At 42.5% G+C, this 21,141-nt stretch overlaps 1 protein-coding gene across 1 annotated transcript in view; it reads right to left on the bottom strand.

Annotated features, from left to right (window-relative positions):
- The window catches only part of CSTF3 (cleavage stimulation factor subunit 3), a 48,124-nt gene extending 45,811 nt beyond the window's left edge, over positions 1-2,313 (bottom strand). The window contains exon 1 of the mRNA XM_054635890.2: positions 2,116-2,313. Coding sequence (XP_054491865.1) covers positions 2,116-2,145 — 30 coding nt within the window. The 5' untranslated portion in view covers positions 2,146-2,313. The remainder of the gene's footprint in view (positions 1-2,115) is intronic.
- Positions 2,314-21,141: the final 18,828 nt, after the last annotated feature.

A 21,141-nucleotide genomic window follows, 5' to 3' on the forward strand; every position in this document is an offset into this window, starting at 1 on the left:
CAGGCTCTGCTGCTCCTCCCTCAAGGAAATCAGAATCCAGAAGCCTTCATCAGGAGGATGGGGCAGTATAAATAAAAAAAAAAAAATTAACCCAACCTATATGAGCAGTTTTTTAATCTAAGTGCACCCAACACGAACACAGAAATAATAACGGGCAAAAAAAAGGAACCATATCAAGGCCCAAAGGCCAAGTCACAGGTTGGACTACGTGCTTTACACAGGCTGCAAATAACAATTTACAGGTCTGAGAATGCTAAACCCCTCTGAGATGTGGCATAACAGTATTACAGCTGCCACTTTTATGCAGTATACAGACAGTAACTCAGCCCCCTGCTTATGAAATTCTCCCTTGCAAAAGAATATAAAGCCTGAAGTCAGCAGGGTTGAAGTTAAATAGTAACATTTAACAAGCTATAGAAAGACACATGCCCTTTTAACAAACAGCTTGATTAAGCCATGAAACATCAATGTATTCTTGAAAACATTCTGGAGTGGGGAGATGAAATCTGCAACATGCCACACACCAGCATTAACAAAATTTTGCTGTGGCATATTCTTACTTCTCTGCAGCCATGCATCTCATGATGAAGGGAACCATTCTGAAGAATGCCCAATCATACTCCAAGCACACTGACCAGCCTGAGCAGCTTGGAACACACGGGGAATTTTGGGACATTACCCTAACCAGGCAGAACCTGAGTATTTTACACTCTGCAGCCATGCATCTCATGATGAAGGGAACCATTCTGAAGAATGCCCAAACAATCCAAGCACACTGAGCAGCCTGAGCAACTCGGAGCACACAGGGAATTTTGGGACATTACCCTAACGAGGCAGAACCTGAGTATTTTACACTCTGAGCATTACATTTCCTATACCCACCCCATCCACCAAAATAGTGATCTTGTAAAAGTTACACTCCACCCTTTAGGGGTACAGGCACAGGCATACAAAAATTCACCAGTTTTGTAAGAAACTAACATTCCTTTTCAAAGAAAAAGCCACTTCAAGAAGCACTAAGGCATCAACTTAATTTTAAGTATTCCTAAAGGCTAAGACACGTAGCTGTTATCTATAACTCTTCCATCAATCAGGAATTTTCATCCCCACCCCTCCAATTAATACAGATTTTAAACATAATCCCAACTACTAAAAAAAGCAATTTTGGAGAAACTCTGCCAGTAAGTCAGAAATCGTTCATAGCAACACTAGATTTAAAAAGGTGACATACAACAATACAACACTCTGATAGCTCTCTATAAATTAAGAGATAGAGATACAGACTTTAGCTTATTTAAAAAAAACAAAAAACCAAAAAAACAACAAAAAACAAACAAACTCCACTGAAACTGCAGCTATTTCACAGAATCCCAGAAGGATGAGGTTTGGAAGGGACCTCTGGAGATCCCCTAATCCAACTCTGCTGCCCAGGCAAGGTCACCTGCTGGAGTAGGTTACACAGGAATGCGTCCAGGTGGGTTTGGATGCGTCCAGAGAGGGAGACTCCGCGCCCTCCCTGGGCAGCCGATCCAGTGCTCTGCAACGCTGAACCTAAGGAAGTTCTTCCTCATGCTGAGGTGGCACTTCTGGGGGTTTAGTTTAGCTCCCTACTAAACGGAACGAGCGCTGTAGTACAAAGAAGACCCTTTATCAAACAAACGCGTGTTTATCGTTTCTAGTTTAAGGACTTTAGCAATGCTTTACTCCGGAGGTGTCGTTAGAGGCCTTCTCCATTAAACGCCTGAGTTGGGCCAACGCTCGCTTTACATAACACCGCAAGCTGCCTCTGTAAACAGCCTGTCCGAGCTGCAATTTCCTCCCCGAGTGCGCTGCGTTCAGCGACCACAACCGATCGAGACGGTGACCGGGCCGCCCATTGTCCGGCTCGGCCCGAGAGCCGGGGCTCCGGGCGCGTCACCGCCCGGGCCGGGCCAGCTCCGCTCCCCGCCTGCCTACAGGGCACACAGAGCTCCTTCCGACCGACAGCGGGGCAGGGGAGCCCCGGCCGGCCTCAGGGCCGCGCTCCGCTGGGCCCCGCCGCACGGCCGCCCTGGCCGAGCCCACACCGCCCCGCTCCCTCAGGGCGCGGCCTGCGCTCACCCGGCCCCGCCTCACCTGGTCGCCGGCGGTTCCCTCTCCGGACATGGCGCGTTGAAAGCGGGCTGGGGCGCGGGGCCCCGAGCGGGTTAAAGCTCCTTAAAAATCGCTCGTCCGGCCGCAGCCGCCGCACCCGGAGAGCGGCAGCGAGAGAGCGGCAAAATGGCGGCGGCACCTCCGGCCCGGGGGCGGGGGAGCGGGGCTGGCGGGAGGAAGTGCGTCATCGCGGCGCGCGGGGGCGGCCGGAAGGGGCCGCGCTGAGGGCGGGAGGGCGCGCTGAGGCGGAGCTTGCTCTTCCCGCTCCCCTTCCTCTCCTTGTTCCTGCCTCTCCTTTCCCTTCCCACGTCGTAGGGACAGAGCTGGTTCCCTGGAGCCGCTCCCGCCCCACACGGGCAGGATGGAGCCGCGATGCCCGGCCCAGCCCTGAGGGTGGCCATGAGGGTGGCCCCGGGAGCCGCTGCAGCCGCTGCGGCCGCGGTCATGGCACCCACCAGAGGGATGGAGGGAGCTGCGGGAGCTCGGTGACTTCCAGCGGCTCCTCGCCGGCGCTTTGCCTTCGCTAAGGCAGCGCCAGAGGCGGCTGCCAGCCGCAGGGCCGTCCCTTGCACCTCGCAAGAGCTTTTGCTAATCAAGTTCAAAACACAGGCTGAGATCGCGGTCACAAAAGATGTCAAGGGCACAGGAGGGAGCTCCCCCTAAAGCTACTTAGTTTTTGTGAAAAATGCTAAACACTTGTTTTTAAAATTTTAAAAGTAATAAAATTATTATAAAAATAGTAACACAATTAGAGTAATCATAATTTGGACAATCTGAATTAGGACAATATGAGGCAATAGAGACAAAGAGTTACAGACGTCCAGATACATTTTTCTGGGCAGCACGAGCCCAAAAAAGGACCCACGTTAACAAAGGATTAATCATTAAAAGCAATAACCTGTTGCATATTCATACACTTCATACATGATGCATAAATTCCATTCAAATACAGGATTCTGTCTGGTCAGTGTCAACTTCTTCCTCTGAATCCTAACAAGGACCTTTGAGGCAGGAAGAAGTTAGTTTCTTCTGATAATGGAGCAATAAAGTATTTTTCTCTTAATTTAAGAGAATTAATACAGCATAACTTTGTAACATAACGCATATAATAGTCATTTTAATATTTGCAAAAAGCCAGTCATAAAATATAATTTTTTCACAGTTTTGTTTACGAAATACCCACCAGCCAGAGAAAACGGCCTTGAGGCAGCCACTGCAGGGAAACTCTGCTATATGAAAAAAATAAAAATCTTGGAGGAGGCTTGGCACATACCAAGGTGATTTAGCTGCCTTCACAACAGCAGTGTAAGTGATCTTGAAATTGTGTAATACAGAAATACATGAAGTAACTCGGTGTTAGTACTGGGGTTTCCTTTCTGCCTCATCTTGCAGAAGTCACTGTCTTAAACCACAGAAGTGTGTGGCAATGGGACATAAGGAAAACATAATGTGCAACCTTCTGAAGCTTCACCTGGGAAAAATAAAGGGAGCAGAGAGTGGAGAGTTACTTGACTAATTGTGCAGTAACATTTCTCAGAATTTTGGTTCTTTAAAAGTGAAATACAAATGTGTCTTGGCTGATAAGCTGTGCTGTCCTTGGAGAACAGGGACTTTGTGATATGAGCCTAATCTGTTGAAAATATTTGAGAAATAAATACAACTCCTATTCAAAAACTCTGCAATTTTCCACGTAGTTCTTGTAATGTTTTTCCACTTCCTATACAGGAACTAATTCCTTCAAAGTAATTGCTTGAAGCAATGCTGGTAAAACTTCTAATTAGACAACACTTGTGTCATTCCAGGGCTGCAGTGTGTCAGCTGCCTCCCTGGCCTGACTGAATTTCTTTTTTTTCTGGTTCTTCAGGTTCCCATTTTGTTGTGAATGCCAGGGCTCCCAGCCTGAGGTACCTGGGGCAGCGAGGACATGATGACAGGCCTGGCTGCTTGGCAGGGCTGCACTTCAGCTTTGGGGTGGTTTGTGATATCAGAGCAGGAGGATGTTGTTGATGCCTGCTGTGCTGTGGTGATTCATGCTCAGCTCAGTCACTGATGTGGAACTTCATGAATCAACGAGGAAACTCTGTGCGTTATACTGCTCTGGGAGGGAATGGGGCAGAAACCAAAAATCCAGAGCTGCTCAGGAATTAAAGACTGCTGTTCCTGCAAGGACTTGGAACTGGAAGAAAATGAGATCCTAGATAGATGTTGAACCTTATAAGGCCGCCAGGCCAGGATCTTGGTGAGCTGTAAGCAAAGCAAATTTGAAAGGAAGCTGCTTTCAGAGAGCTGGGGCAGTGGTTTTCAAACAGACCTGACACACCTGCCTCCCAAGGCATTTTAGCAGCTAGTTATGAAATTATGGGTTCTGTGCAACTAAAACCACTAAAAACATTGTTTGCAACCTTATTCTCAGAAGGATTCAGTTACAGATGTAATTTTGTTGATTTTGTCTGCTCAGTGCTGGAGAGACAGTTTTAGCCCCTCAGATCTGAGCTGCCCTGTTAATTTCTGTGTGCCAGTGCTGAATCCCACCAGAGGGCAGAGGGTGCTGAAGATTGTCACCAGTGTCACCACACTTGTTGGAGGCTGTGGGCTGTCTCCCCTCCTCTGAGATGGATTTCAGACACAGGGTGAAGGTGAGAACCTGGAAACTGAGAGACCCCATCCTGCTCTTGGCCAGGGGCGTGGTGGGGCCTGGTGTTTGCTCAGCTGAGACTTCTGCAGTGCCTGGGTGCCCTACAGAACCCATAATCACCCCTTTGGTGTTTTAAATTGACAACACCCTGGGGATTCTGTGAACTAAAGAGGAGAAAGCAGCCTAGACTTACATTCTCAAAGATCATGATTAAGAATTAATCCTTCCATCTTCCTGCCAGACTGGTGTTGCTCCCCTTTTGACCTCCAGTGAGCTGTGTCTCACTAATCAGATGCATCAATGAGGGAGGAGGCAAAACCCAAACAGGCTTTGCTGAGTTTATTTTCTTGGGTTCTGCACTGGCACTGCTGGGCTTTGTAGTCAAGAAGGAAGGAAGCATCTGGGGGGGATTTGGGTGGTGAGGGAGAGAAGGCAGCAATAGGATTGAAAAGAGTTTGGGAATTTAGTGTATAAGAAAGAAAACAAAGCTGAATGGGCTAGTGAGCAGCTAGGGTGATCAGTAAAAAATAATTACAGCAGATTACATAGTTGCAGTAATGTATTTTAATAGTGTAATAAGATGTTAAAATTCGGGGTTGAATTCTAGCCTCCTCACCATCAATTCATTTGCTTGAATTGCCTATCACTTAATGCTATTTTTTACATTGTTGCCTCATTTATCTTTTGTAGGCAGCTTTTTCAGTTTTTCTAAGGAAAGTATAAATAATCATCATGTCAATTAAATCCTGTTCTGTTTTCAATGCAGAATTCTTTCCCAGTGCATGTAGTTGTTACCTTCCTATAACACTTCTTGCTGTTGTGGAGCATTATTAGTATTCATCAATGTTTATTTATATTGCCTTGTGGATTCTTTGGAAAATTTACCATAATGAAATTAAATCTGAAGCTGGATTTGTGTGCATCTCTCTCTCTCTCTCTCTGGTCAAAGGTGTATTTTAAGGATAAACACTAAGCAGTGAACATAGTGCAGTAAATTGTTTAAGCCAACACCTGGGTATCCTCATGGGCAGGGTTACATTGCTTTTTTCCCTTGAGATTTGTGGTCAGATATTTATGTATGTCAGATATTTACCCTTTATAGTGTACATACAGTGGGTCTAACATGTCCCAAATGCTTTGGGTGCACAGTCTGTGAGCAGATCAGCTTCCCAGGATGGGCACAGTCAGCCTCCCATGCCCAGCAGCCATTCCTCTGGCATTCCTGCAACAGTGTCCAAGGCTCTGAAAATCAGAGAGGCCAATACCCACCAGCTCTGCCTGGGCCAAATTCATAGGCAGAAAAAGAGTAGAAATCCAGAAAACCTCAAATTACACAAGGAAGTTAAAAAACCAACACACAGAACAACCTCAACCAAAACAACAAAAACCAACAAGCCAATAACAACAACAACAACAAAAGAAAACCAACTGAAAAATGCTATTCTGGATGAAAGAGGAGCCCAAATGAAGCCTTGCAGCTGGAGGGAGAAAGATGAAGTAATGTACACAAATAGCAGCGCAGTTCACTGATTGCAGTGTTCTCAAACTTTTGAGTGTTTGTAACCCAAGTATTTTTGAAGTCCTTAAGATGCTCCTAGCGACCACTGGCACGTTCACACGTGTCCCTGTGGCTTGTCGCTGTCCCGGCGCTGTGACTCACCCGGGAGGTGGCAGGCAAACACCGCCGGCTCGGCTGCAAGCGGGCGAGGGGACGAGCTGCACGTACCTGGCACCCGCCCAGCAGGGAGAATGGCACGGCACCAGCTCGGGGGCTTTTATGTCTGGATTACGGGATTTTTTTCCTGCCACATTGCTGTTGGACATCACGAGTGTCTTTCTGTGAATCCTGCTGTCGAGTCACAGCTTGCAAAGAGGAATTGTTTTTAAAGTGTTTTAGCTTTACCTTATTTTAGGAAAAAGTCACGTCCATTTTGGGTGTAAGGGTTTTAACAGTTAATAAGAAGGGCAGAAAGTAGGAGCATATGGAAGAAAAATAGACTCATCAAGGGATGATTGGAAATCAAAGAGGGAACTTGCCAGTAGGCAGCATAGAGATCACCCAACAAATAAAAGGAAGAACAAAATGAGGTGGGGCAGAACATACTTACTTGTAATTGGTTTTATGCTTTTGCATACAAGTATTTAGCCTCAGGTGTTTTCTAGTGTATACTTGCTTACTCTGGTTGCAAATACACAGACAAAGCCCTGTAAAAAACATAGTGGTGATTGCAGTTATTTCTCTCTTAAAGCCAGTGATACAAAATTTAGTGTTCATTGTGATTAGAGGATTTAGTACTTCCAAAAATGCTAGAGATTAACAATAAATAATTAACTATCTAAGCATAATGTTGCTTGCACTCAAATGCCTTCTACTTAGCTGAATAATCCAATCATCATAAGATGATGTGTAAGAGTCAGTTTATAAGACATTACATGCTGTTCATTTTCATAATGTACTGGAGAACATGAACACAGAACATCACAGGTTTCCACCTCGGGGTGTTTTGGGCAGAACTCTTGTTTTCTTAAACACAAGTTGTCCACAGCCAGGAAGCTCACCCTGCCCACATAAATCCTACCTGTGCAAGCACCGTGTTTGTGCAGCCTGGAGAAACAGGAAAGGTGGAACTGGCCGCCCGGTCCACCTGTAATGGGGGTGGGGAGGTTGCTATGCAACTTTAGTGTTTGATGTTTTGCTTGAAAGCTCAGCTCCAGGAAACAAGGGTTTACATAAGAATCAATCTTTCTTTCTTCTAAGTTTGTTTCCTTCTATTATGAAACAAAGCTTGTTTGTGTGATTCAAGTACATCACAAGCTCCCAGAAACCTAGAAGCAATGTGAAAGAAACCAAAGTTTGGGATTGTTTCAATCTCCTTGTTTTAAGGCAAACTTGATCTTCAAATCCTGGAAATGCCAGTATAATGGAATAGTAACCACCCCCTCCTCCTGCATTCACGGTGTACAGCTTGATCCACAAGATACCCCTTGCTTCAGTTCACCTTCAAAACCCATGGTGACTGTGCTGTGTGTCCCACCTTAAGCCACATTTATGTCTCTAATGCCATTATTGTTCCCAAAGCTAATTTTGATGAAATGACTGATGTTCCTAACCTCTGTGTGAATCTCCGGCACTGCTGATGTCACCTCGTCCAGACCTGCATGTGAAATCCCAGCCCCCTACGAGTTTGTGCGAATTTACCTTGACAGATTGCATGCACTTTGAATTAAGGACTGTGTTTTCATATTTATCTCTAAAGCATCTGGGTACCATGGTGACCACACCAGACAAGCAGACAGATGCACTTGTGCTTAATGGTAAGTGCAGTGTTGGGGTCCTTTCCTGTAGGAAGCTGGGATTCATGTTAACAGAGCTGTCCTCTGTAGTTAAACCAGTGATTCCAAGTTTTCTTGTGTGCAATTTTTTAGTAAATTTATAAGGACACAAAGCTAAGGAGGTGTTATTATGTTCTCTTTACTGGTTAAGCTTATACTGCATTTGAACCTGTAATGATACCCCAGCCCAATCACCACATGCTATAGTAGAATTTGCTTTGCTGTTGCATTTCTGAAATAGTATAACACTGCACTTTGAAATCTCATTTAAGAGACACGTTTCAGCCTAAATATAAGAAAAAGCACCCTTCAGGTCAACAGTCTGAAAAGTATTGCCTCTTCAAGGCAGCTCTAATTATGTATTGATTGTACTCAAATCTTGCATTAAAGTCAACTTCATGTTACATGCGTGCATTTGTTATTTTTTTTCCTTGTGTTGTTTTGACAGTTTTTAAATAATAATACATGGGTGAGTGTTTACTCTGGAACAGCCATTTCATTTTATTAGCATACAGAGGGCAATGAGGCAGAAAAGGGAATGTAATGCTTATATATTAGTTAGTACTTGTTCCACGTAGCATCTTTCCAAAGACTGGGGACAATTCCTGGGGAAATGACTCAAAATGTAATGATCCTGCGGTGATTTAACATGAAAAAAATGAGGTGCCTTGGATTTTTATTATATTTGTTTGCTCCTTGACCAGAAATGATGTGTCTTTATTTCTCATCATTCAGGCTTTCTGTTGTCACTCTCATTGGAGTTGTTTGTCATGGGAGCAAAGAACTAGAGCTGCTGTATATCAGAAGTATGTATCCATTATATGAAAAACAGGTTTTCAATGTAAGTTTGAAAAAGGAATGAATCCCACAACTTTCCTTTTTTTTTTTTTTTTTTTTTTTTTTTTTTAATGTTTCCCCCTTTTTTTCCCCTGTTGTAATTCGTTAGAAACCATGAGCACAGAAGGACGTGTGTATCCCAGCACAGTTTGGAAGTGCCATCCACTCAGACATGACAGTAGGTTTGGGAACACTGTTAGCACTAATTACCTTGTAAATCCAGGCGCCCGTTGCTAGAACTGCAGCTTCCCCAGTTACAAACATATTGCCGGGAGATTTGGAGCAATTAAGCAGCAATTGTTCTCACAGAATGGGAGAAACAGGGCTCTGGGATGTAGTTTGGATGCTGCAAGGACTAGGGCACTTTCTCCCACGAGCTGTGGGTCTGCTGGGAGATAAAACCAGCACTGGGAGATAAAAGGAACAATGGGAAGGATTCCACTGATTGATGAATGGAAAAAGAAAATATTTTCTTTTACAAATAAACTTCAGGTTTGCTGATAAACGAAATTGGACATTGAGAGATGAAAGAAATAACGGGGAAGAAAAACCCCTAAATTCAGTAAGAATTAAAAATGTAAAGGGAGGGTTATACATTAGAGGGAAATCTTCGGTATCAGGGAGTCTGCACCTCTCAAGTACCTCAGCCAATGGGGAAAGAGAGAAGGGAAATGCAGCCGGGAAATTGGGATAAAAAGGAGGCTGCGTCCTCCAAAAATTTGAGAGATCCCAGGGGAATGCCCCATGGCCTCTCTCTTTATTCCAATAAAGTAAAAACACTCCTCTGTCTCCTTTTTGGACATAAACCTCTGGTGTTTGTGGATTAATTTTCCTGACACTACCATTAAGAAATTCTTTTCAGGAGCTTCCTTTATTTAATAATCCCCGAGATGAATAAAGTTATTCCTTAATTTCTTGAGGGTGCAGTCAAGAAATAACCGTGTGCTGCAGCGCTGTGTGAGCAGGAATTCTTGGGATACAGAGCCGGGCTGCTGTTTGTGTGTGTGAGATCAGGGCATGCCAGCAGCATGGAAAGCAGCACCAGGGGTGTGGTGTTATCCAGGGATGTCCCAGCAGTGGTGAAAAACAGGGTGTCCTAGGGTGACGTTATGATGCTTGTATCCCCATTCATGTGTTCTGTTAATGTTGGATATCATGTTCTGTACCTTTAAGACCGGCTCTGAAGAGCCAATGTTTTGTTTTGGTTTTCTTATCAGCCTGGCGGGACACAGAAACTGCAGCCTTTGCTTTTGCTGCTTTTGCTTTTGGCTTTGCTCTCTCTCACTCTTGCTTGCTTCGCTTCTGCTTGCTTTGCTCATTAGCTAGTTTAGCTAAACTGTCCAATTTCTTCCTGGACTGTTTCTCCTTTCCTTTTTCTGACCATTTCGAACCTGCTCCGGACTGGGACCTGAGAAACACCAAGATCCTGCACCTTGTGGCCTGCAGCAGCAGCCCCAGCGCCGGAGGGACTGAGACCAGAGTGACCACCCCCAGGAGAGACTTTCTGAATTTGTCATCTCTTTTCAGAGCGGTGTCATCCGGTATTGTTCATTTTGTGTGCTGGGGGGTGCTGTGCCTGTTAAATAAACAGGTTCTTTCCACTTCTCTCTGAGGAATCCTTCCCGAACCAGTTGGGGGGAGGGTCCGTGTGGGTTTGCTTACTGGATTTGCTTCCAAATTTTCCTAATTTGGAAATTCTCCTCCAAATTTGCCCTAAACCAGGACACAGGGGCAAGTTACCCCTTCCTTCAGATAATGAAGACAATGTTAAGGCAGTATGATAAGTGAGGTGATAACTGTGATAGACTGAAGGATGGCACCTTTCCAACCATTCAATATCTATACATGAAAACACAATTACAAAAAAATTTTACCAAACTCGAAAAAAAAAAAAATTAAATAATCTGTCTAGTTAACTAAACCTTACACCATTATAAAAAAAGAAACTTTAAAAAATAAACCATAATTATAATAGTATTTATATCTCATCTACTTCAAGTTACTGCTTGGTTCAGATAATGAAGACAATGTTAAGGCAGTATGATAAGTGAGCTGTGACTGTGGGCATGTGATAGACTGAAGGATGGCACCTTTCCAACCATTCACTATCTATACATAAAAACATACAATTACAAAAAAATATGACCAAACTAAGAAAAAAACCATAATTAAATAATCTGTTTAGTTAATTAAACTATTATTTAAAAAACTTTAAAAAGTAAACCATAATTATCATAGTATTTATACCTCATCTATTTCAAGTTACTGCTTGGTTCAGGTAATGAAGACAATGTTAAGGCAGTATGATAAGTGAGCTGATAACTGTGATAGACTGAAGTATGGCACCTTTCCAACCATTCAATATCTATACATGAAAACATACAACAATTACAAAAAAATATGACCAAACTCAAAATAAATTTAAAAAATCATAATTAAATAATCTGTTTAGTTAATTATACCATACACTATTATTTTAAAAACTTTAAAAAGTAAACCACAATTATCATAGTATTTATACCTCATCTACTTCAAGTTACTTGGTTCAGATAATGAAGAAAATGTTAAGGCAGTATAAGTGAGCCGATGACTGTGGGCATGTGATGGACTGAAGAATGGCAGCTTTCCAACCATTCACTATCTATAAATAAAAACATACAATTACAAAAAAATATTACCAAACTCAACATTTAAAAAAAATCATAATTAAATAATTTGTTTAGTTAACCAAACCATACACTATCATTTAAAAACTTTAAAAAATAAACCATAATTATAATAATATTTATACCTCATCTACTTCAATTACTGCTTGGTTCAGCTAATGAAGACAATGCTAAGGCAGTATGATAAGTGAGCTGTGTGTGACTGAAGGATGGCGCTGAGATAACCTCTTGTGAGTTATTTGCTCATCAAAGGCCGTAATTGTGTTTAGAAAGGAGAGCCAGCAGGTTGGGCTGGTTGTGTGCAGTGCTTGCAGCACTGAGTGCATTGTGTGTGTTATCTAGCTCGATGTGCTTTTCCCCAGCCCTATCTCTGTGCTCTCGCTGCCTTTTGTTTCAGCCTTTGCTGTGTGACTCATCTTCATAAGACGCATTTGCTACAATTATCTGTTGGGTTTCGTAATGAGTCCCACTCCTTCCTTTTGCCTCTCTTCTTTTCAGGCTTGCTTTCAGAATTCATGCTTATAAATTCACGAGGTTTTTTGGGTTTTTCTTCACAGGAGGTACCAGTTACCAGCGTTAAAGAACCACGCCTAAACTATGTGCTAAATCATTACATATCTTTTATTTTCAGACCAAATTCAAGTCTGTAAGGAAAAGCACTGCTGTATGCACCAGAAAAGGGAGAACACTGTGAGGAATGTTAATACCAAGCAATAATGAGGAAAAATGCCACTGTTAAAAATACAGTGGTAAATGACCCTTACAACTATGATAAATTTCAAACCCATATCTGCTCACATTTTCAAAGGCTTCAGAAGAATACTGTGGATTAAAAGACTGTTAATGATTGCTTTATCCCTCTCTTTTGTACTTAAAAGAGGAGCAGCTGTTACCAGCACTCACACAGAACCACTGCTATCTGAAAGAATTAACTGCTTACATTAAATACATTTAAAGTGTCTCTACAGCTTTTTAAAATGCCTATGTCTATGTGCATATATTAAATTGAGTAAACAGTTTCTCTTTCCCAGCTGAATTTAATTTGTTCTGAGTTTTGCCTTTAACTCTTCTTGAAAAGGAGGACACCCAGCACAAGATGGTAACAGCATAGACAAAGGTATATAAAGGTTTATAAATAAACCCCAGACATAAGGTCTCTGTGTTCAAAGGCAATTTCAGTCCTGCATCTGGAAGTTCTGATTTTTTTTCTAAATCAATTTAAAATATTTCATATTATTCAAATACATTTTAGCTAAGAATGGCCTTAGGAGCTATTTTTTTTGGTGCTCTTGCATTGTATACTCAGGGCATAACTTATACATTTTTCTCATCTCTTGTGTGCTTGACATAGGGTTCTAGGACATAAATTGGATTGTTACCAAATGCAGGCCAAAAACTACATTTAGGGCGATAGAGTGTGTTGTCTGACAGCCATCTGACAGAGCTTTCTGGTGGCATTGCCATCTATTTCAGTAAAACATCCCAGTGACACAGAACAACAAATAACTGAGAAATTCCAGCAATGTAAGAAAGAGGAATGAAAAACAAGCAACTATCTTGAGAGGAGCTAATTTATCTTGTATTTTTGTGAATTCAGAAAAAATATTATTCCTAATGATTATCTTAATATATAAGATTCAATTCAATTAATTTGTTTTGTATTTTAGAAATATTTTGCATAAATACAGTTTCCCATTGTAAGCTGAGAATAAAAGGGTAAGTGAATACTTTAGGCGCTTGTAAAATGACAAAATTCAGAGAAACATTTGTGTTACTATTTTGTGGTCAGGTTTGAAACAATATTTAGAATGCAGTATCAAAATGTGTAAGAATTAAACCTGCCATAGACTAAAACAGATACCCAGAACTTGAGTGGGACAGAGTAAGAGAAGTGTAGTAGCCCTTTGCTTTCTCTTCAACCAATTCTGTAAATAAAAAATTGTAAGATACAGAGCTAAAATCTTCAAATCCTAGGCACCCTTGAATCAGCACTGAAATTTATTGTCAAGTTCATCTCCAAGGAGTAATGAATGCTTAATATTGGAGTGCATTTTGAAAGATACTATAAAAATAAACAAAAAACAGACCTGGCTTCACCATTACTAAAGGAAGACCAAGTCCAAACATGCCATCTGAAGAGTTTTGTACTTCCCACATGGCTATCTTGGAACTTGATTTCTTCTCTTTAGATTGTTCTTGGCTTTGATTAAATTCTGATCCTAGAGAAGGTAGTCGTAAAGCTCACAAAGACCTTATTATCTTCCTCTAAAGAATCATCACTTGCTGGAATTTGCAAAGGTTCAGCTCAAAATGGGGTTACAGCTCAAAATGGGGTACATATTTGAGGTGGCCATCTCGTTTCCAAGTGCAATGCTGTTTTCTGCACATCAGCTGTGTCAGATCCTGTATGCTGTTGCATTTGTCCCCTAATTGCAAGAATAATGTCTTGTCCCTAGCAATTACTATAAAAATGTGAAGAGGTGCTGTAGTTCCTGAGCAAATTGTTTCCTTGATACCTATTGACCCTTCAAATCCTTTTAGGAACTGGCTATCTTTGGGAAAAAAAAAAAATCACAAAATCCTTATTGAATTTGCTCTTTGGCCTCTATCTTTTCTCTCTGCTTGTTTCCTGGCCAGAAAAGCAAAAAGACATTAAAAAGAGGAGAGCTCAGTCCAGACTGGTCTAGCAGCTCTAGGCTGTTTGAGTAGGGGAAAAGTAAACAGGCTTTATAAGAAAGATTACCATTGAAAAGAGTAAAAAGGTAAACCCAGAAGAAAACATATTAGCTTGTTTATTTACTCACCACTTAAACTTTCCCTACCAGCTTTTAAGAACCCTGTCACATTCAGCTCTGCTATTCACAAAGCATCTGTCCTGCTTTTTTTCATTGCTGTTTCTGCTACCAATGGTGTGCTTAGAGCTCATCAGCTCTTCTTTGTAGGAGGACACAGTATGGGTAATGTAGAATGTAATCTTATCCCCCAATGAGTTGCAGCTGGACCCTATTACTAAAGATTAGGATCAGGCTGGATGATAACAGGCAACACCTGTAGCCAATAAGAACTAATGGCATAAAAGAGTGGATTGGTGGGAAGAGGAGTCAGGTGGCTGCTGCAAGGACCAAGAACAGTCAGTGCTTAGAGGAGCTGCCTGTGAGAAACTTTGAGGAGGTATGAAACTCTCAGGCTATGAAATCCTTGTACCATAATGATAATAGGACTGTTGTAATGTATAAGACAACACTCCTTTACTCCAGGCTAACTCTCCTCCAAAGGCAGCATGTGAAATCCAGAACAGGGGTTGGGTACTGTAAAGCATCTCTAAACTAGTGGGTGCTGAGCTGGGATATTTTCCTTACAGCATCCAGGATCTTCCCTATTCCATCTCAAGGCTAAACTTTTTTTTCCCCTTTCATTTAATTTTTTATTTCTCCATTCTTACCGACTATTTGATTTAATAAATTGCATTCAGACAGGGTAAAAAAAAAAAAAAGGTAGAAGACATTTAAGAAAAGACTGCAAACCCAGTATTTTGGTCATTTTTGTGGAATGATTTGTGCCAGTAACTGTGTCACCTCCCTCTGCACAGCCCTGGGATTTGTACATGTGTCATGGGTGACACAGTCTGCTTCACATTCTCTTGGAAAATGGGAAGGTAAGGAGTAACCTGGCTCATCCCAGGCACTGCTGGAGTAGCTTTAGGACTGCAGAGTACGTGCCATGGTACTCATTAAGTTGTGCCCTGGTTTCCTCAAGTGTCCCAGTGTAGGAGTTGTTACTGAGGCAACACAGGGACTGCTGTGCAACTCCTGTGAAAACAAGTCACTGGGGCGTGTCAGGAGTCTACATGTACGTACACAGGGCTCTGCATTAACACTTGCCTCCTTTGTTTATCCAAGTTAAGCAACTAAGAAAAGCAAATGGAGCTGGAAATTGTAATTTAAACAGAATACTTGAAGAATTTTTCAATATCTCAATTTTATGTTACTTTTCTGTGTTTGGCTTTGGGTAGGAGAGAACAGAAGTGCTGTTTGTTGGCTGACCTCAATCTTCATGAGACAGATGGGTGGGTGGCTTTACCAAATGGCAGTTGTCTTCTCTGTCAAGTCTGACCCTGAAGGTTGAGCAGAATCACTCCAGGCTGGACTGGGAAGAGTATTTTCTTCATTTGATATGGAGAGCTTTCTCCATGGGGTGTTTTGTCCATCGTGGCCACACCAAGGTGTGACCCAGTGAAGGATGTGACTGTGTTGTTCTAAACAGGTGTGGCTGTGGTGGTTGGAGTGCTGTGCTGGAGCCACATCTTTTCCATTTGGCTGGAAATAGAAGGGGAGCAGGAACCTGTCCACTTAGCCCCAAAAGGGAGAACAGACCCTAGAGCCAGGCAGCAGACACAGTTCTCTCACATTAAGTCACCAGTTGCATATAGTAATTTGCCTAACCTTTTTGGCCTTTTGTGTCTGTAGAGCAGATGCTAATGCACCTGAAAATAGCAAGTCTGAAAGTTATTTATTCACCCTTGTTTCGTATTTTAAAGCTTGTGTGTATATTTATATAGGTATGCATAAAAATATGTGTACAAATATGTCTGATAGGAGCCTTTCATGGTGATCCCTGACCTGCTTGTTTGCATCATGCATAGCTGGCCCCCAGGGATCTCCAGAGCCCATCCAGCATGGGAACATCCATGCTGCTTTTGCTGCTAGGCTGAGCACAGACTGTTTCTGCAATTACAAGGCACTGGCAGGCTTCCTGCACGTGCCATCCCTTGAAATAAAACTCCTGTTTATTCCCATCCTCCTCCAAAAGTAGAATATGTGTACATACTGTTCTGTGGTGGCCCTTTGAAAGTCCTCTTGAAAATCTTTGTCAAAGTATAAAAGGCAGGCAAGCCTTGCAAGTAGTTGCCTAATACAGGTGTACTTCCAGATGGGTTTTCTGCTCAAATCCTGCATTCTAGGGCATCTTTTTTTGTAATAGCTAAATGTCCTGATAAGGGGAATCTCAGATAGGTGGTGTGAGATCTCCATGTGGTGGTGCTTGTTGGGTTAGCTGATTTCAAAATTGCTTGTTTTGGCAAGCTGCTCCATGTTGCCTAACTCCTGTTCCACAGGTGCCACAAGCAGATCCCAGAAATTAAAGATTCCTTTGAAATCCACCCAGGGTTTTGTTAGGAGGATTTAGAGGAGTTTGGGAGTAGCTCAGTTTGTGGTGATGAAGTATAAGGGCATCTCTGAATTTAAGACTGGCTTGACAGACCTGGGAGGAAGCATGTTTTAGTGAGTGCTTTGACTGGTGTAAATACCTGTTGGGAATGGCCCATCCCAGGCTACTTTTCCACCTGCTGCTGGATTTCCTTACCAGTTTAGTCAGGCAATTCACTTCAGACTGTAGCCAGATAATAAGATGGCATGTAAGCACTGTGATTACAAAATAATGATTAATTATTTTTTTTTTAAGGGGTGAAGTGCTAGAAAGTGGAGAAATCACTCTAAAGACTGAACTACTGATAGTCTTAAGAATAATTAGGCTGAAAATTACTTTCATGATCCTAAATGTATGCATCAGATACGGAGACCAGAAGAGTGTCAGGATACTGACACGTGTTGGCAGCATCCATGTGTTTGGAAAGGTTATGCAGAAACAAAATGTACTCTACTCAGGGGAAAAGGAGCACAAATTAGGGCATTATCTTAGTGGGGTGTGCAAGACAAGTCTGTGCATCTCTTGAATTTTTCTGCATGGGTTTCCACATCCATTGATCTCTATGCACAGGTTTTATTGTACCAGCATGGAGGTACTGGGGAAAGATTAGCTCTGAAAAGCAAGTTTTAAAATAATTGCTTTAGAGCAATTTTGAAAGATGTTTTTTCTTTTATTCAACCATGAAATGGAAGTGTCCTGCTGATGGCTCCAGCATATTTTTAATTGAATAATTAGCATGGATAATAGGCATTCAACAGCGTTTTTGTTGATAATCACTGGATTTACTAATCTCCCAGAAGGTGGGATGATTCAGAATCTTTTAATGCCCCAAAATAGAAGATAATTAAAACCCTACATACACAACTTGAAATAGAAATGAGTACAAATGGTGAAGAGAAATTAGAAAATGAGCTTGAAGGAAAAGGATGGTGGTGGTGGGGATAAGAGTCCTAAGTACTAAGAATAGTCAGGGTAGTTATGAATTGACACATTTAGTACTTGGAGTTTTCCTTGCTGTGGGAGGCAGGAGCCTCCCTTGAAATGGAAAATGTAAACCCCCTTCCTCTGAATTATTATAATTTGGAAATTAAGGGGCTTTCAGGCAAAGATATGGGAGTAGGAATGACAGTTCTTTACTAGGAAAATTAAAAAGAAATACAAATGCAATAGTACAAAAAGAAGCAAACCACTGCCAGAGTCAGAGCAGGCCCTGTCCCCCTGTGTGTCAGGGTGGTGGCACAGCCCCATCCCATGGGGGCTCAGCCCTCCTGCAGTGCCAGCTGTGGCTCTGCTGGAGCAGGGATCCTGCACAAGGGGGGAGTTTTCCTCTGCAGCCCCAGGGCTGCTGGAGATGGGCCTGGGCTCCCTCTGGCAATGCAGGGCAGCAGAAAGCTGCTCCTCTGGGAATGCAGGGGGCAAAGGCTGCTGTGCTGTTCCCAAACCTCAGATTGTATCCAGGTAGGAATGCTTGGCTCCTCCCCTGGGTGGAGCCTCTCCCCATGGGATGATGGAATTGGATCAGCCATGCAGGGACACTCACTGGCCATGGACAGCAGAGATCTCCTGGAGGGAGGATTGGCTGTGGGAGAGAGAAAGAAAAAACTGCCCAATGGACAGCCGAGAACTGCCCCAGCTCTGACAGATGGGAGTTGAATACATACCCCCATTTCCAACCCAAGACAGTGTTGTACCACTCAGCTGCTGAAAATTGCATTTGCAATCATCTCTGGTGAGCTGGCCACGGTGAGAGGAAGCTGCAAGGGTTTTGTGGAGAGGGTTAGCTCATCTCATCACTGATATCCTTCCCAAAGAAAGTCCAGCAAGGAAGTGCCCACCCTGGCTGGACTCCTCGTGCCTCTGTGGGTGGGGACAGGAGCGGGAGCCCCAGAGGTGCAGGGGGAACATGTAGAGTGGCAGGTTTAGGTTAGGCTTTGGTGTGCACAGTTTAGGTTAAGCTTGGTGTGACACATTTTCTTGCACTAACACCACTGTGGGTGTAGCCCAGGGCGCCTGTTCCGTGGATCACTTACCATGTATCACTTACAGCCACTTGACAGCAGAGGGGCTGCTGTGTGCTCTTGGAATTAATTCTCACAGGAATGAAGAATTGACACAAAGTGGACCACTTTTTCTCTCACATGTGCAAGGGGTATTGATTTAACCTTAACTTTTCCTCCTCTGGAAGAGCTAGAAAAAAAACCCTGCAGTTACAATCTGCCATTTACTTGACTAGATAGAGATCATCATGCTGAGGTGACTGGGCATGGGATGGAACCCAAATGGAATAAGGGATTACTAATCTTATTTCCATAAAACAAGGCTATTAATTAACCTGTTTAATCAGTACTGTTTTTACAGAGGCACAGTGGATACTTGAGACTTGACTATTCACTTTAAAGAACGAGTGATCAAGTTCGTATTGGCACAAGCTGGGCAGGGCTGGATTTCTCTCCAGTGTGCTTCTCTGCCAAATTCTGTCTATTAAAATACATGAGTGTGTGTTTGAAACATCCTTTTCCAGCTTTGGAAAAAAGATGCCATTCAAAGGCAAAGGTTTTTTGCTAATTTGGAGGCTCCCTTTGGTTTGTGGCAAGCATCTGTCATGAAATCAGGAATCTCTAGAGGGGCCTGGCCTGCTCCATGCAAAAATTTCTGCTCCAGAAATTTTTACAGTCCAAAAGACTGACACATGGGTGGAAGAGAGAAAAGATCACAGCAGTGGGCAGGGCATTCCAGTGTAACCTTAAATTGCTCTGACCCTTCCCAGGCTGTGCTGCCTTCCCAGTGAAGGCTCAACACAGACAATTGCTGCTCAAGGAGCAGTGAAAACTGAAGTCTCCTCCTGCCACTAACCAGTTCCACATCAGATAAAACAATGGATTTCATGGAGTAGCCCTGATACAATGGGAGGATATTTGCATTATTGTGCAGTGTGGCAGAGCAGCCTGCATGGGAGCTGTTTTGGTGACAAACCCACATCACTGTACCAGGATCATTTGGCAGCCCCTCTGAGTCAGCAGTGCTGTGCACTGGCAGAACTTGGAGGAAAAATGAGGCTGTGGCTTTGGAATCCTGCTTGCCTCTAGCAAGTAGCATTGTTTTCAGTCATGTACCAGGACTCTGCTGCAGACAGATGAACACCAAAATGAAGCAGATTTGGAGCATTGCTTTCCATGAAAGGGCAGACTCTGCCTGCATTTTGTGCACCAGGCAGTGTAAGAGCCACCAAGAGCATTGTGTACCCGTCACACAGCAAGAAAGCAAAATAAAATGTCATTTCTCCAGCTAGGTATGTCCACCTGGGGACAAATGTTGCCAGGAAGGGAATGGCCAAGAGGACCAAGATGATTTCATTCCTCATTAAATCTCTACAAGACACAGAAAGGAGGAGCTGCAATGCCTTCTATTCAAGTGGCAGGTCTTAGGAGTCTCTCCTCATTTCAGTGTAGCTGGTTTGGTTTTGGTTTTTCTTTAAAATCCTGCTGGCCTTGAAAAATAAGTTCAGTTAATATAGATTTTCTTGAGCAACTGTTTTAGAGAACAAAAACAAAGTAGTGAGCTTTAAAAACACAAAGACTGGAATTTAAACTAACACAGTATTTATTATTATTTTGAAGTCTTTAAGATGCCTGACTCTAGTTTATAGATCTATATCATGCTTTCACACACATTATTGTACCAACTGTCTCTGGGAGTCCAGGTCTTGTAGAAGCACAACTTTTGCCCTAAAACTCCATGGGGTACTATAGCATTTTACCACAGCAAGGCCAAGGGGGTTGGCATCTTCCTGAGTATAATATTCATTAAATACTTAAGAATGGTCTGATACTACAAACTGGATCCCAGAAGATTATGTGGGGAATTACTGAGCAGTGATTGTTCACATACTAAAAGTTGTTCATGTAAAAACATTTTTACGGTAATAAAATCATGTAGCCTAAATATTGTAAGTTATTTGACACATAGTTCTGAATTAAAACGGGGCTTTGTTGATAGAATACAGTTACAATCACTGCTGAGCCTTCCTCCAATGTCTTTTGTAGATTTCCACCCTCCTGACTTTTCCTTCTTTCAAAAGCCAAGATCCTGGAATAGATGGTTTAGAAACTGAATTTTAAATTTCAGGCTTGTATAAACTAAGTGGTAGAGCTATTTCAGAAGCTTTGAATTCACTTTGCATTGTTCTGTGCTCCAAATTTTGATTCATTTGGTGCTTTGAAGTACAACTGGGATCAGAGAACACATTGTCAATGTTAATAAAATTGAGAGACCTCAACATTATCCATCCAGTTTTGAAACAGAGGAGTGATGGTGCCTGTATTACTTCACATA

The sequence above is a fragment of the Agelaius phoeniceus genome, chromosome 6 (assembly GCF_051311805.1).
Source record: "Agelaius phoeniceus isolate bAgePho1 chromosome 6, bAgePho1.hap1, whole genome shotgun sequence".
In the NCBI taxonomy this organism is placed as follows: domain Eukaryota; kingdom Metazoa; phylum Chordata; class Aves; order Passeriformes; family Icteridae; genus Agelaius; species Agelaius phoeniceus.